Here is a 17,898-nt window from a genome sequence, read left to right as displayed (position 1 = left end):
ATTACAAATATACCTACAAAGAAATGTACTATCTTTAAAAATATTGAAATTATGCTTACAACATATTTGCACATATTTTTACAAATAAACTTTTAACTTACTTCAAAATAATTATAATTTAGTATATTTTTTAAAAGTATACTTTAGAAAAATATGCTTTTGTGTATTTCAATGTGTATTTGTAAAAACCTTCATGTATATACTTTGTATGTTTTTTAACATAGTGCCCAAGTCGGACCTATGATCCACATATTAAAACCACCAAAGACTTTCCAGATGATGTCATAAGTTTCATACGAATGCATCCGCTCATGTACCGCTCCGTCTACCCGATGACGGGCCAACCCATCTTCACCCGTATCAACACAGAGTATCGGCTCACGCAGATCGTTGTGGACCGTGTGCCTGCTGAGGATGGACAGTATGCTGTTATGTTCTTGGGCACTGGTAAGTGCAAAGAAGAAAGAAAGATGGTGGATTATTGTGTAAAATTATTATTATTATTTGATGAGAAGTAAATCAGACTTTTTAATATTATGTGATATTATTTACATTTACTAATGCAGTGGTTTTTAAACTTGGGGGCGTGCCCCTCTTGGGGAGTGTGAGATGGTGCCGGGGGGCCCCAGCTTTTATATTTTATAAAATACATACATTTATCATCATCTGTGTAATTAACCCTCAAAAAATAAGGTTACTACCCAACTGCAGTACATTATATTATTTAACCCTTATGTGTTGTTGGGGACGTTTTCATCCAATATGGGTTTTTTTAGTCATACATTGGCCACAACTTTTTCTGTGTTTCAGCAAATGGAATGATTTTTGGTGACAAATCTTATATTAACAAATTTTTGGGAAAATGCTTTAAAATTTTTCAAAAACTCAACAATACACTGTGGGCAAATTTACTACCCTTTCGTTTTGTTTTGTGTATGAAAACATCCACTAAACTGCTGTAAAAAATGTATCAGATTAATATTTTTTTATTATTTTTGCATTACTATCTGTTTTCTAATTGTTTGTTTATTGTGAAGCACATTGGTCAACTTATGTTGTTTTAAATGGTGCTATATAAATAAAATTGCCATTGCCATTTCCATAAATCTTTTAATAAACCTGAGTCCCGATCAAAACTACCAAATGTCTACAAAAAATCCATTCTTTTTTACTCTTTAATTGCCCAGTTCATAAGTGATGTCATTGATTTTTGGGAAACACACATACACACACACAAAATGACAGATTTATATTAAAAGTGACTGTGCAATCAAAAAATGTCATTATAATGTAAGTAAATGGGGCAAAATAAGACAATTAACAGTTAATGAGCTGAGAAAAAAATAAAATCTAGTGTGGCATAAAAACTAAAAATGCATCAAAGCCAACGTTTTTACTAATCTTTGAAATCCGCAAGATTGTGAAAAAGGTAAAAAAAGTCCATAATCACTTTTTATGTTGAAAATCAGTCATTTTGTGTCTAAAATCAATGACATAATTTATGAACTTGCAATTAAAGAGTTAAAATCCTGGAATTATTGTAAACATATAGTAGTTTTGATCAGTACTGAGGTTGATAAACAGGTTCATGCAAAAAATGTAAAAAAAAAAAAAAATAATCTGATACATTTTTACTACCATGAAAGTGTAGTGAATTTGAACAATGTACAAGGGTTAATATGCTTTGTTTAATTCACATTGTATGTTTGAAATTGTCTTATGTCATGAATTTTCTTTGGGCGGGCCGCACAATGGGGAGCATTCCAAATATTTTAAGAAACATTATATTACTGACGATAAAATGTAGTAAGGCTCAATTAAGTTTTAATTTGTGAAACAACCAGCAGGGGGCAGTGTAGCTTGTTTGTTTGAGAGCAAAACATGGAGACTCAAATGTGTGCGTCTTGTTTGTACAGATACTGGTTCGATTTTAAAGGTTGTCAGCATCACTCAGGAAAATTGGTCCACGGAGGAGATCATCTTAGAAGAGCTTCAGGTGTTCAAGGTAAAGGCCAACAATGTATACACGAATCATTCAACAACTCATTTTAAACAGATTTATAAACTCATTCACACATTAATTTCTTGCTTTCAGAACCCAACGCCTATCCTCAACATGGAAATCTCCTCAAAGCAGGTAAGAGCTTCAAAGTTTTGTTACCTGAAAATACAAAGAAACGCATCTATTTTGCATACACCATTACTTAAGAAACGCTCAAGCGTTTATCAGCAAGCTGTTTTTGTTTCTGGGGTTTCACAGGAATATTTATCATGCTTTAGCAACTGCATATCTGAAGGTTCCCAAGACACGTCTCAGGATTGATGTGTTAGGGATTCTTTTGTTTAGCTTTTCATTATCTGCTTCACGATAACTCAGTTGCTTTTGTTCTTGTGCCATTCCTTTCATTTGTCCTTCACATTCCCATTTGTCTAATTATTTTCTGATTGTCACCGTTAAGATTGCAGTTAACACAAATCCTCCTTTCTCCCTTTCACAACCATAGGGACTATTCATATATGGGATAATTTGTTTGGTAAATCTAGGGTTCCAACGGGTCTTTAAAATCCTTGAAAGTTTGTCAATCTGGGGAAAAAAATTCAAGGCCCTGGGAAGTTTTTGAAAATATACATACATAGATACAGGTCATTGAAAGTTTTTGAATCTATTTTATGCAAGAAGTTTTCCGAAAAAAGAAATCCATATTATTCCCTGTGTAGTGTAGGAAAATATCATAAAAATTCTCAACTTTTTAAGCACACGTGCTAAACTGTTCGCTTTAAAAGCTCATATCTTTTGTATGCGAATGTTGATTCATACCAAAATGCTTTTTTGCATAGTTGTGTTTGACACATGAAAACGTCTCGGGTTACGTATGTAACTGTTGTTCCCTGAGAAGGGAATGAGACGCTGCGTCTCCCTTGCTATACTTCCTGCGTCCATGTAATGTGTCTTTGGCAATATTTCATATAGATATACACTTCCTGTCTCCTGCGTCACCCTGTCTTTGTCATTAAGCCTCACCATTGGTTGAATTTGATATACACATTCAGTAGCACTTTCCCCTGGAGGCGTCCCCAAAGTGTCACCGCAGTGACGCAGCGCGAGTTCCCTCGAAAGGGAACTGTAACAATGTATCCTAATAGGTAACACGATGTAACCTTGCTCTCACTTGAAAATGTGTCCCCACATTTAGTCCTTGAATTTAAGGATATTGGACATGGAAAGTTCTTAAAAGGTCCTTGTATTTGAAGTTAACTAAGGTGTGGGAACCCTGTAAATCAACCCAAAAGGTCAATTTTGTTCGCATTTTCTCATTTGTGTTTTATGGACAAATGTTCTTTCACATATTTAATAATCGAGGAAATTAGAGTAGAGACAGGACGTCAATATTCTGCTGTATCTTATTTAGCCCAGTGTAGGAGCATAATGCAAAACCTAATACTGTAATACTTCCAATACCTTTATTATTCTGTAATATAGAGTCACATGTACACATGCTGTTTTTAGAGGACAAAAAGACCAAAGAAACTGCAAACCAACGACATTTACTGATAACTCTATTAGAGAGTTCGCTCCAGTAAGCACTTTTTTGTCATTGCGTCTGGTTTAGCACTTTGTGTGTATGTGTGTTTGTGCAGCAGCAGCTGTTTGTTGGAGGAAGCGACGGGTTGGTGCAGGTGGCCATGCACAGGTGTCATATTTACGGGCAGGGTTGTGCTGAATGCTGCTTGGCTAGAGACCCATACTGCGCTTGGGACGGCACCCAGTGCTCCAGATACATACCAGCCTCCAAAAGGTAAAACAAAAATAATAAGCACACACAAACCGACAAAGCCAAAAATGTCGATAGACATTGATTAACAGAGTCAAGAGAGCATTTTTTTGCTTTTTGTTTCCTTCACACACAAACATGTCCTGCTATATCTCTGAGATGTGCTCAGCATGCAGTTTCATGCTCCAAGGTGTCCAAAAGTTAAAAGAGAGAGAGCTTTGCGATGCCCTCCTACTGACCTACTTCTCCAGGGCGAGTTGTTTCCTGGAGTTCAGCACATTGGAGAAAATGATAAATATTTGATTTTCCTTTGCCATAGGGCGTAGTGGGAATGGACTGGACAGGCAAATTTATTAAAGTTGCTTTGTTGTTGAGATGATGTATGTGAGCTGCCAGAGAAGTTTTCTTGCCCTTTCTCTCCCGGCTTTCCGGTTCGCCACTGACGCAAGGAGGCCAGGTCAGTCCAACCGAGAGAGAGGGAGAGAGATACGGTAGGGAAAGAGGGGGACAGTGAGACACTCGGAGAGAGAGAGGATTAGTTAGGATTTGTTAGATGGCCGTGAGAGTTTCACATTCATCATTGTTTGTTTGTCATACTACAGAAAGAGCTGAGTGTGTTTTGCTTCTCTAGAGTCGCACTTATCTGTGCAGTTACAATGAAGCTGTCACGCTTTAAAGGGACACTCCACTTTTTTTGAAAATATGCTCATTTTCCAGCTTCCCTAGAGATAAACATTTGATTTTTACCGTTTTGGAACCCAGTCAGCTGATCTCCGGGTTTGGCGGTAGCACTTTTAGCATAGCTTGGCATAATCCATTGAATCTGATTAGACCATTAGCATTGTGCTAAAAGTAACCAAAGAGTTTTGATATTTTTCCTGTTTAAAACTTGACTCTTCTGTGGTTGCATTGTGTACTAAGACCGATGGAAGGTTGAAAGGTGTGGTTTTCTAGGCAGATATGGCTGGGAACTATCAAACTGGCATAATAATCAAGGATTTTGCTGCTGTAACATGGCTGCAGCAGGCGTAGTGATATTACGCACTGCCCGAAAATAGTCCTCTTGATTACTTTTAATAACAGGGGACTATTTTCAGGCGCTAGTAATATCATTGCCATAGATATGTATATAAAGGCTAGATGGCTCAAGGCGGAGTCCCTAACAGCTTCACCTGGCGGCCATCTTACGACAGGGCGCTCACTCACTCGTAACATTGAGTTTAATGGTGCAGGTACTTTTAAATGACCATAACTTGCTCAATTTTCTACCGATTTTCAAACGGTTTGGGGTTTTACAAACGTTATTAACGTGGCTATAATTCTGGATGCTTTAACATGTTTCATGAATTTATTTTTTATTTTTAGTATAGGTATGCAGTGTCATAGGTACATCTTTGACGTTTATAACAAACCAAACCGTTTGAAAATCGGTAAAAAATTAAGCAAGTTATGGTCATTTAAAAGTACCTGCATCATTAAAACTCAATGCTACGAGTGAGCGAGCGCCCTGTCGTAAGATGGCCGCCAAAATGCGGACGTTGCACTCAATTGGCCAGCAGCGCGGACGAGCCATCTAGCCTTTATATACATATCTATGATCATTGCGCCTCCTGCAGCCATGTTACGGCAGCAAAGTCCTTGATTATTACGCCAGAATGAGAGTATAGTTCCTAGCCATATCGGCCTAGAAATTCACAACTTTAAATTTTACGTCTGTCTTAGTACACAATGTAATTACAGAAGAGTCAAGTTTTAAATAGAAAAAAATATTCTAAACTCTTTGGTTATTTTTTAGCGCGATGCTAATGGTCTAATCAGATTTAATGGATTATGCTAAGCTATGCTAAAAGTGGTACCGCCAGACCCGGAGATCAGCTGACTGGATTCCAAAATGGTAAAAATCAAATGTTTAACTCTAGGGGAGCTGGAAAATGAGCCTATTTTCACAAAAAGTGGAGTGTCCCTTTAAAAACGACATAAAAGCTTTCTGTGGTCCATACAACTCATGCATTATACTCCCAGTCTTCTGAAGTCATATGTTATATTTGTGGAAGGAACAGACTAAATGTCAATATTCATAAAAATCTTGTGCTGTGAAACGATTGTTGAGTCAGCAGGTTGAAACCTATATCGTACTGCTCGTGGTCATTTATGTCTCAGAGTTTCCCACATAAACACATTGTACTTGTATAGTTTGGTCAGCAGGCCCTGGGTACGCTGTTCAGGGTCTGATTGGTCCAAAATAGGTCTTAACTATTTTATGTGCACTTACAGGAGGGCCAGAAGACAGGACATCAAACACGGAGACCCATCCAGCCATTGCTGGGACACTGAAGATGGTAAGGATACACATGTGTGTGTGTGTATAGCAGAAAAGCACTTAAATCTCTGCTTTGTTTTAAGATGATGCATTGTCCTCTGGGTTTCACCTAATGGACCTAAATAATACCTCGTCCCTATTGGATACACTGACTACTCTCTCTGTCTTTATCTCTCTGTCTCTCACGGCAGTATTGGGGAGGAATGTTGAGGAGAAGGTGTTGTATGGAGTAGAAAGTAACTCCTCTTTTCTTGAGTGCGTTTCTAAGTCCCAGCAGGCCCAAATCCGCTGGTTCATACTGAAGCCAGGAGCAGACCACCGTCAAGAGGTACTTGCACTAACATACATCTAAACTGTTACGTGTGCATGTGTGGCACGCTCTTGTGCTCCCTTTCAGTAGATGTTTGCAAATTTATGGTGACTTTATGTTTTTTAACATGTCCATAATGCTGTAATATAACAACTGTTTGAAAGAACACTGCAAGCAATAAATCAGATTGCAAACAAGCTTTGGTAAGCGAATAAATGCACTTGGAAATTGGCTTGCAATGGATTAAATGTAAATGTAAAATGATAGATGCTGATTTCCAGCATGATTTGTCAGTGTTGTAGTCATGGCCACCTAAACCAAGATCAAGACCAGAGTGAGTTAAGACCAAGACAAGAATTTTAGGGGTCAAGGCCAAGACAAGAATGAGACCAAAGACTGTCGAGACAAAGACAAGACCAAGCCATCAAAAAATATATAAAATCATAGATATTGTGGGCCTTTTTATTAATTTTGTTGACTGATTTATTTTTGGACAATCCCCCTTCATCTCTTACCAGCACAACAGTAAAAAAGAAATCAGATAGTCCAACACTCTTAAATTCATGTTACTGTATTTACATGGTACATGAAAAATACCATTGTACATAATAAATCTGCACAATATTGAAGAAAAATGCTATAACTTGCTGAATAGTGCGCTATAAACAATACGCAATACCATAATGCTTTAAGTTTGTAAAGTCAATTAAATTATTATAAAGTATATTTAAACACACAAAGGTAGGACAGACATAGAGAGCATTTTTTATAGAATTTTGCTGCGTCTGTGTTGCTTGGGAACTGCGCTCTGTTGCAGCCACAGATTCTGAGAAACTACTTTGTTTGGCGTAAGATTAATATTTGTACTAATACCAACTTATTTGTGTTTTATTTTATGAAATCCTTCTATGCATATGAAGTAACAGTTTTATAAAAACAATAAGCCCTGCAAAGCAGTGGTGTTACAGTGCATTTTATAACAGGTAAGGGGGTTTAGGCACTCCGCTTCGCGTCGTGACTAACAACGCCCCTTAGCTGTTATAAAATGCACAGGTAACCCACTGCTTCTTGGGGCTTATTGCTTTCATTTATTTTTGTCTTTTCTAATGTTTATATATAAATAAATTCGCAAAATGTATCACTAAAGTAGTGATGTGAGCAGTTGGCCACATCCAGTGAAATGAATGGGTCTCTATGGCCCTCTGCTGGTCAAAATGATTTATTTCCTAAACTGTTAGTCTTTTATGTTTTTTATCTAACCAGCAGATGGCCGAATTCAACACATAATATCTAGATCAATATCTAGAAACAATTAAAATAAAATTTAGATCATAATTTAGGCCTATGTGAATTTTTCATAGAAAATTAATATTATACATTCAGGCTAATGGTGTAGTTGAGAAATTTAGTGGTAAACAGGTACAAAAGTACTTATTAATGTATAGATAAAACTCCAATATATTATTTTTAATCATTAAAAGAATGTATGTATTTTTTGTAACCACTATGAATTTCTGGGGTCATTTTCACTCCCAAGGACCTTTAGTGTAAACAAAAACTGAAAGTTATATAACTAACATACATATGTCACATTCTGTTATCTGCTTCAACCTAAAACTTTGAGTATATATTAATGTTTGAAGTAGTAAAATAATTCAGTTATCGAAAACATTTGCGATATGTCGATATATCTTGCAGACTTAGTACAAAACACAAAAATTATAATTTTAAAAATCTCTCTTAGTTTACAATCTAGTTTTTTTAATATCTACCATCAACCACTGTCTGTGTTATATACATAATAGGTGCATTATCATGTTTTCTGTCCTAACAGTGTGGTTTTAGTCATTGGATAACCTCCAGAAACTCTCAACCCCCATGGTGCTTTGAAAACATAGATGTTGCATAATTCAGAAGATCATATTCCTAAACAATGCGTGTTGACACGGAGGACTCAAACTGTGCTGTTGGTAATTATGAAAACAGCCTGGGGTTTGTGAATTAGCAGATTTGGAAAACACAAACATGGAAATATAAAGGAGAGCAAGATGGTCATAAAAAAACAATGACTGTGTCCCCCATACCCTCATTCACTATTCCCTTCATCAGTTCATCCACTTGATTAAGTGAATGAAAACAAATAAAAGTGAAGTCGGACTCTAAGCACCGGAAGTGCTGCTGGTGCCATGTTGTGTTGAGAAGTGGGAGTTCAACACACACCACAGTGAAGGGGTACACTCTAAAAACAAACGGTGCTATGTGGCACCAAGATTGGTTCTTTGCTCGTGGTCATAGAATAACCGTTTTAGTGCCATATAGCACCAGTGAATCACCTGTGTAGAACCAAATAGGGGTCATAGGACCACATATGGTTCTACAGAGCACTATGTGGTTCTGCACGGGTGCTTCGCTGGTGCTTCACTGGTGCTGTGTGGCACTGGAAACGGTTCTTCTGTGATTGCGAGCAAAGAACCACTTTTGGTGCTATATAGCACCGTTTGTTTTTAGAGTGTAGCGGCTAGCCGTTGACTGTAGATCAGTGGTACTCTCCTTATTGCTGTGAATTATGGGATTGAAGATGTGCACTCGATAATGTCACTTTTTTTGAAAATATGGACATTTTCCAGCTCCCATAGAGTTAAACATTTGATTTTTACCATTTTGGAATCCATTCAGCCGATCTCCTGGTCTGGCGGTACCACTTTTAGCATAGCTTAGCATAATCCATTGAATCTGATTAGACCAAATGCATCGTACTCAAAACACCCAAAGTATTTTAATATTTTTCCTATTTTAAACTTTACTCTTCAGTAGTTACATCGTGTACTAAGACCGATGGAAAATTAAAAGTTGCTTTTTTAGGTCGATATGGCTAGGAACTATAATCTCTTTCCGGCGTAATAATAAAGGACTTTGCTGCCGTACAATGGCTGCAGGAGGCGCATTGATATTACGCAGCGGCCGAAAATAGTTCCCTGTTATTGAAAGTTACCAAGGGGATTATTATGCCAGAATAAGAGTATAGTTCCTAGTCATATCGGCCTAGAAAATCGCAACTTTTAATTTTCCGTCAGTATTAGTAAATGATGTAACTACAGAAGAGTCAAGTTTTAAATAGGAAAAATATCAAAACTCTTTGGTTATGTTTGAGTGCGATGCTAATGGTCTAATCAGATTCAATGGATTGTGCTAAGCTATGCTAGAAGTGGTACCGCCAGACCCGGAGATCAGCTGAATGGATTCCAAAATGGTGTTTTCTAAGGGTATAGGGAGCTATTTTAGACACAGGCAATGATTGTTGGAGTCACCCCTAAATTCTTATGTAATAGACTTTATATCTAATTTTACCCTTAATGTGGTTAGATCCCATTTACACATTTCTCAAACTCTGTCAATCTGGAAAGTAGTTTTACTGTTGTGTCTGATATGCTACTGTATGGTCACTATATTGTGCTGAGGGTGTAAAAAGCAGCCCGTTTGACATAAAGTATGGTTGTGTGTGTGCAGCTGAAGTTCACAGTGCAGAAACAGAGGTCATTCTAACCTTAGGCCTTTGGTTTGTGTGTGAGACTCTTGTCTTTATCGGCTATGATGAATAGATGGGGGCCAAGGCCTGACTCTGGAATGGCAGATCAGCATATCCTTTTATTGATCCATCTCTACAATAAATAATCCCAGGAGGATAGTATCTATACGTGTTTAGGCAGGCATGAAGGTCAGAACCTCAGCACAAACACCTAGGAAGATTCAAGACGAAAAGCAGTTTCCTGCTTTCAGAACTATATCCCGAAGTCCCACGTCTCAAATAAACATGTTGTGCATTTGTTTTAGTTCTCCTTCTTGCTTTTCTTCTCAGTCCCTTTATTTCTTTCTATCTGTCCTTCAAACAGAACAAAACGACAGACTCCCTGCCGCCCAGCTGTTCAAAACACCTGCAGCACACACATTACACTATCTCACACCTGTGGTGCAATCTTAAAATATCACCCCCACTTCGGCTCGTAAAAGACAACAGTAAATGATAAAAGAGAAAACAGCGTTTGTTTATGTGAATGTTTATTGGAATGCTTGACCAAGTTAACACAGATATCTGCTTGCAGTAACAAAAAATGAATGCTTTCTATTAGACACAGAAACAGGACTATGAATGTGAATTAGAAAGAATACCATTTACACGAATAGTTCACGTACTGTTTTAAAAATGACAGAAGAATTTACAAAGTCATGGGCGATACAGAAAACATCCACACAGCAATTTGGCCCCAAAAATAAGGTTTTGTCCCTATAATACACATTTGCAAATACCTTCACACTGTTGCCAAGAAAATGTTGCTGATACACTGCAAAAAAAAAAAATGATTTTCAAGAAAACAATTTCTTATTTTTTTTTTTTTCAGTAAAAATATCTAAAAATTCTTAAATTAAGATGCTTTACCAAGAAAATAAGTCTAGTTTTTAGATCCAAAATATCAAATTTAAGTGATTTTGTGCATAAAACAAGCAAAAAATCTGCCAATGGGGTAAAAAAATTATTTTTTTATTTAGTGTTTAAGAAAATATTTTTTGCTTACCCTATTTGGAGATTTTTTTTGCCTGTTTTTTGCACAAAATCACTTCAATTTGATATTTTGGGTCTAAAAACTAGACTTATTTTCTTGGTTCATTTTGCTCATCAAGAAAAAGCATCTTAATTTAAGAATTTTTAAATATTTTTACTGAGAACAAGAAAAAAATACTTTTTATATAATAATTTTTTTTCTTTGAGGTACTAATATGCACCCTTAACTCATTCCCCGCCAGTCTTTTTTTTAATTGCGTGGCAGCATTTTATTTTTTATTTTTACAAATTTGTCACAAAAAGCCTTCCGGGAAAAATTTATTCAATAAATATATAAACATAAAAATATCTCAAATGAAAGAATGAAACCATCTGCTTTCAAACAAACAAACAAAATAGGAAATTCTTCATTTGTTCTTTTTTATAACCTTTTTATTAAATGTGTAGGTTTCTTCAAAATACCAAATTTTGAGCAAAAAGCTGAAATAATTGCATATTTGTAAAGGAATTTGGTAGAGATCAGATTCAGAACGAGTATCAAAACATACACAGAGTTTAAAATTATTAAAATTCATATTTGCTTCAGTTTTTTTTTAAATTGGGCACCATCTAGTGGATAATAGTGGAAATACAGATTACTGTAAAAATTTATCAGGAAAGCATCATTGGCAGGGAAGTTTTCAAGATAACTCGTCAATGGTGGGAAAATAAGGTACAAACGTGTACTTTTTGAAAGGGTCGAGAGCAGACTTTAATATTGCATTGATTTTCTGTTTGTGACGTTTATCTGTAACAATTGGAGACATGCACACATGAACAAAACTATGAGAAAGCCAGGAAAAGGGATTTACATGCAACATAAAATTGTGTTTATAGGCAGAAATCTACCGGTGCCAGTCAGATTTCGCACCAATTAAATGAAAATGTTTACGCGCTTGGGTGATTCTCACGAAAACTTGGTTTTAAAAATGTCAAGCATGAAAATGTAAAAATTGCTTAAATTTACTTTTTTTCCCACCAGACATTGAAAAACAAAGTCTGGAGTAAATGGGAACATTAATTTAAAAACTTTTACTTATCATTTAACACTTTTTGTAACATAATTTAAAAAATTTGTCCTAAAAAATCTCATTACCGCAACAGTCAGAAAACATCAACACTGACATATTTTCAAAATGACATGACAAACCTGAAAGAACATAATTTGGAGATTCTGCACATGCATTTAAAATCAAAGTATTATGCTTCTATTAATTAAATTTAGATTTAATAAGCATCTGTTGCGGTAATGATAATCAAAATGTTGTGTAAGCATTCTGACAAGACAATATTTCAAAGTAACTGTAAAAAAATTATCTTACCTGGTAGCCATCTTGAAGTAACTGGTCCATGTGCTTGGTCACTCAAAATCAAATTAAATTTAAATTAAATTAAAATTCTGTATGTGTGCTTAAACTGTTCTCAAAAAGTGTTGCGGAGGATGAGAACATCAGGCATGGACACATCATTTTCCCAATTTTTCTTTATTATTATTATACATGAATATTCAGTAAATATTTTTTCTGTCATCTAAAGTAGTCTAGCAAAACATCCATTTATTTTTTTTCTTAATATTTTTGTGTTAATTTGATTAAATTACAACATAATGCATGTTCAAACACAGCCAGACACATTGCGGTAATGAGAATTTCAGCAGAAAATGAGATAAAATTTACAATTATAAATTCTTATGTTGAAATCACACATTGTGCAAGGTAGAACACAGTATTGTGTTAATTCTGATGCTTTTTAACTCTTTCACCGCCATTGACGAGATATCTCGTCAATTAAGAGAAAACGCTTCCCCGCCAATGACAAGATTTTCTGTCTTTCCGCAATACCGATATTATCCACCTTCCGCAACTTTTTAAACCCGGAAGAATTGCCCTATGGTAAGCGGCTGCATGTCCGTGTCTGTTTTAAAGATCGCTCTGAATGGGATCTCTATGAAAAGTCCGTCACAAAAATTGAATTATCTCAGCTTTTTGCTCAAAATTTGGTGATTTTGCAGAAACCTACCCATATTCAAAAGCTGATTACAAAAGAACCACTTAAGGTAGGATGAAACTTATTTTTTTTGTTTGAAAGCAGAGGGTCTGTTCTTTCATTTGGTATATTGTATGTTTATATATTTAAAGAATAACATTTTCTGGAAGGCATTAAACTTTGATGAAAATCATGAAAAGCGCTGGCTGGCAACTTTTTTAAAAAACGCTGGCGGTGAAAGAGTTAATGTTACTATATTACACATTTTAAAGCTAAAATCATTAGTGCTGTGGTGTTTCAATGGTTTTGTGAGAATCACCCGCTTACTGTACATGACTATACACGTATAAGGCTTATTACCAAATATATTAGGCTTAATTGTGAGTAAGATTAGTACCTGGTCTCTCTCTCTCTCTATGTCTCCCCATTTGTTTTATAACCAAATATAATTTCCTTGCGGATCGTGGGTCACTGCTCGGCCAGCTTGTATTTTAGATGAATGAGACGACCCTTTTTCTCTCAGAAACCACAGCCAGACATTGTGCTATAAGAAGGAGCCGCAGACAGACAGAGGCCCTGTAGTTTTAATGCTTTGACCCGGCACTAAGACTAATGCTGTGCTTAAACCTGCGTCTGTGATCAGAGGCCAGTTTCCTCTGCCCCCCAGTTAAACCTTCAGCAGGAGTTATACGCTGTGATATACTGCCGAGATACACACACACATTTACTGAGACACACCATAACATCTCAATGAGATACACACGTGTTTCATCATGACATGTGCTTTCTGCCTTTTGTTTTAGCGTCATCTCTCAAATGTTTCCCATTTACTTCTATTAATTCTGACTTCAGGTAACAATTTACATATATACAGTACTTATAGGATAGCTGTTTAGTGCTCTTCTGCATCCTTTATGCGATCTTCATGTGGCAGATGGATTAGCATAAGTCAGTGCAGCGGTAAGTCTCAGTGGATGTGTGTTTTACAGGGGTTAGGTATGCTTTGAAGCTTCGTTCCCCTCCTTTCCGTACAGCACAGCTGTATTGATTTAGTCCACGACAACAGCATGACTAGCATGAGAAATCAGCAGGCACAAAAACATAGATAACCAAAAAATGAAAGGGAAAGGAAGATAGTAGAGACAGAGAGGAACGGAAGGAAGAAGGGTGAAGAGATCGTAAAAGTGATATTGGGGGAAAATATAGGCGGAAAAAACTGATAGATATATTAGCACTGACTCACTTTTATTTATGGCTTTACCTTCTGACATTGACGGACATATAAAGGGACCCACAGGACGGTATCTTAAATAGTTTATATTACTATGACAGGCAATGAGAAACCTCAGACTTCCTATGCCGGAGGTTACCCGAAAGGCACATTTTGAATATGTATTAGATCATTAAACACATTTTTAGTTTAAATTTAACCCTGTGAGGGGAATGTCACCACCTTTAACACTTGTCCAGCTCCGTCTCTTGTTAGCATTAACATGTAGTCTAATTTGTCTAATAAGACTAATGATCAAATGGCATAATGTGAGGTCAAGAGGAAGCAGAGCACAAAGGTTAAAGCTCGATCTCTGACCTTGAGAGAGTCTCACTTTGGCCTCTTGGGCTTTGCGGTGCTTTTGGAGTGAATGATTTATGAGGAAAACCCCATCAAGTGACACATGACTTCTGCATTTGGTGCTACCTGCACTGTGATTCATTTATAGCATTTGTGAAAAAATGACTATGTGATGTGCATGTCGTTGCAGATCAAACCAGACGAACGTGTGATTGTTACGGAGCGGGGTTTGCTGATTCGTTGGCTCCAGCACAGCGATGCAGGTTCGTACTTCTGCACCTCCCAGGAACACAGCTTCACCCGTACGCTTCTCCAGGTCTCTCTTCACGTCCTGGACCGGGGGCACGTTCACGGACCCTCGGCCACTTTCCATGGATCGTCAGAAAACCCAGCCGAACCTCGGCAGCGTTATAAGGACTACTTGAGCGTGTTGAGCGGCTCAGCCCGCTCTATAGATGAGTACTGTGAGACGCTCTGGCACAGAGAGAAGAAGCAAAAGCAAAAGGGCAAATGGAAACACGCCCAGGAGTATCGCAAAAGCAGGAATAGGCGCCACCAGTAGGGAGGTATCATTGCTTATCTAACACAGGATGGTCAGTGTTTGATTCGGTTGTGAGGTTAGATGGGTCACACCGCCCATGTGGATACAAATACAAAGAGACATACTGTCCTCTGCCTGAACAGCCTGGGTATAAAATATACAAATTCCTATAGCGAAAATATACATTAACAGTTTACAAATTAAGCTTTGGGCGAATAAAGCACACGTGACCGCAAGTCAACTTGACTGCTGTATGAAATGTGTCAGAATCTAGAGGTTTATCTAAGCTCCAAAAATATACACTACCGATCAAAAGTTTAGGGTCACTTCATCAATATTTATCAATACTTTTAACCTTTTAAATAAATTATGTTAATATTTAATTGTGTTACTAAAATATCAGATCAGAAAATATCTATCATAAATAGAGTGCCGCAGGGATGACGTACTTTTGTAGCAAAAACCCGAGAGTTTTTGAATGGGGTTTTGGTTAAACGCCTTAAATAAGATTTTAACACAAGACCAATATATTTTCACCTTTTATTTCACTACATTATTTTATTTTGTGACATTTTATAAGCACACCACCACTCACGATTTTTAAAGCTTTAACAAGTCTTTAAAAGGGTGGTCGCTAATAGGTTGCTACATGGGACTACAGACGTTGTCAGGGATAAAGATTTCAAAAACAATGCAACATGGGTACAATTCCCAACAAACATTCATCCTCAGGGTATTTCCTTATCAGGAAACATGTTTTTTAAAGCAACACTAAAGAGTTTTTGCTCTTTGCTCCCCCTACAGGTTAGAAGCGTAATTGTCCATTACCACTGTCGTAAATACTGCAGCATAGCTGGCTCTGATTGGACTGTAGGTCTGCCGTAAAGCAAGTTTTTGTAGTTTTCACTCGAACTACAGAAACTTCTTTAGTGCGGTTTTGGCCGCTAGAGGGCTGCAAAGCGAATGTGAAAGTGCCGTTCACCCTGTTTCGAGTGGATGAACGACTGAAACTTTTTTGGAAACGTTATTTTAAGGTAAAAAAAACTCTTTGGTGTTGCTTTAATGTGTTTAAAGGATTACTCCACTTTTATAAAAAAAATCCCGATAATTTACTCACCCCAGTGTCATTCAATTTAATTCAATTCAATTTTATTTATATAGTGCTTTTCACAATTTGGTAATTGTATCAAAGCAGCTTTACATAATAGATGCAGTGAAAAGCACAGAAAATCGACAGATAGCACAACATAATACACGATAGCACAAGCAGCTAAATTTGCTGCGGCTATAAATCACGTATAGAAGTTAAGCCCAAGAAGGCTGCCTCCCCGGGTTGAAAAAACCCCTAGGAGAAAAAAAACCCCAGATTTTTAGCCCGGGAAGTAAAAAAGTCCTAGGAGGGAAAAACTCTTGGGATATATATATAAATAAATAAATATATATATATATATATATATATATATATAATATATAAATAATATATATATAATATATATATATATATATATATATATATATATATATATATATATATATATATATATATATATATATATATATATATATATATACATTGAAACGGATAAGGAGATTAAGCGGAGATTAAGCGGGTTCTGCCGGTGGTCATTGGTCAGGCATCGGCTGGACATCACGTTGAAGAACAGCCAGTAGATCAGAGGTGTGCCGACTTTCACATTTACCGGAACTGGATCTGTTTGTCTCATTGTCATCCAAGATGTTTATGTCTTTTTTGTTCAAATGATGATTGTTTTGCTAGATAAGACCCTTATGCCTCAGTTGGGATCGTTTAGAGCCCTTTGAAGCTGCACTGAAAGTGCAATTTTAAACTGCATTGAAACTGTAAACTGTTGAGGTCCACTAAAGTTCATTATATGGAGAAAAATCCTGGAATGTTTTCCTAAAAAAAAAACTTTATTTTTTGTCGACAAAGAAAGATGACATGACATGGGGGTGAGTCAATTATCAGAATATTTTTTTATGAAAGTGTAGTTTTCCTTTAAAGGGGTCATGGCATTAAAATCTAACCTTTTCCATGTTTAAGTGCTATAATTGGGTCCCCAGTGCTTCTTTCAACCTAGAAAATGTGAAAAAGAGCAACCCAGTAACTTTGTTTGGGTAAACCATTCTTCGCAAGAATGTGAAAAATTAGGTCGTTCAGATTTTGTCTGTTTTGTGAGGTAGGTAGCAAGGCCAATTACAATAGAACCGCCCCTTAATCTGCACTATCCAACCACAGCACTGCCATTTAGTGCAGAGAGAAAGAGAAAATATAATTGACAGCACAATTGAGTTTCAATTACAACAAACCTCCATCATTGTGATCAGTGCTTGCATTTCATCAGCTCATTTGCATTTTAAAGGACACACCCAAAACGGCACATTTTTGCTCACACCTAAGTGGCAATTTTAACATTTTATAATAAATTATTTGTGGGGTATTTTGAGCTAAAACTTTGGGGACACCAAAGACTTCTTTAACACTCTGGGGTCGGCTGCGGCGCGGGCGCCGCCAACTCTTTATTTTTCAATCACTCCGTAAAGAGACTTAGATAACTCTGCTGATTTTGGACATACATATATGATTTATACATCATTTAAAACGTTAAAGTGTCTAGTTTTTTTTCTGTCCACTCCCAATAAAAACAGAATGTTGTGCTTTTCGCAAAATTAAGAAAATAAACATGATGCGCGTTTTGTTCTCTCTCCCTCAGTGAAGTCATTTCAGAAACGCGTCAGAAAATTAACTGTATCTTCACGAATACATGTCATATAAACAAAAG

The 17,898-nt window shown here is 36.6% G+C and overlaps 1 protein-coding gene across 3 annotated transcripts in view; it reads left to right on the top strand.

Annotated features, from left to right (window-relative positions):
• sema3d (sema domain, immunoglobulin domain (Ig), short basic domain, secreted, (semaphorin) 3D) overlaps positions 1-16,509 on the top strand; it is a 51,814-nt gene extending 35,305 nt beyond the window's left edge. The window contains exons 12-18 of one of the 3 annotated variants that reach the window (XM_073853757.1): positions 225-447; positions 1,917-2,005; positions 2,096-2,137; positions 3,643-3,797; positions 6,048-6,112; positions 6,285-6,421; positions 14,747-16,509. In XM_073853757.1, coding sequence (XP_073709858.1) covers positions 225-447; positions 1,917-2,005; positions 2,096-2,137; positions 3,643-3,797; positions 6,048-6,112; positions 6,285-6,421; positions 14,747-15,118 — 1,083 coding nt within the window. In that variant the 3' untranslated portion in view covers positions 15,119-16,509. Of the gene's footprint in view, positions 1-224; positions 448-1,916; positions 2,006-2,095; positions 2,138-3,639; positions 3,798-6,047; positions 6,113-6,284; positions 6,422-14,746 lie in introns of all 3 variants that reach the window. The other 2 variants (XM_073853756.1, XM_055174286.2) reach the window with 2 other exon arrangements.
• The last annotated feature ends 1,389 nt before the right edge of the window (positions 16,510-17,898 follow it).

Source organism: Misgurnus anguillicaudatus, chromosome 15, assembly GCF_027580225.2.
Source record: "Misgurnus anguillicaudatus chromosome 15, ASM2758022v2, whole genome shotgun sequence".
Taxonomy (NCBI): domain Eukaryota; kingdom Metazoa; phylum Chordata; class Actinopteri; order Cypriniformes; family Cobitidae; genus Misgurnus; species Misgurnus anguillicaudatus.
Note: the sequence above shows the minus strand (reverse complement) of the source record. Positions and strands in the feature narration are given on the sequence as shown.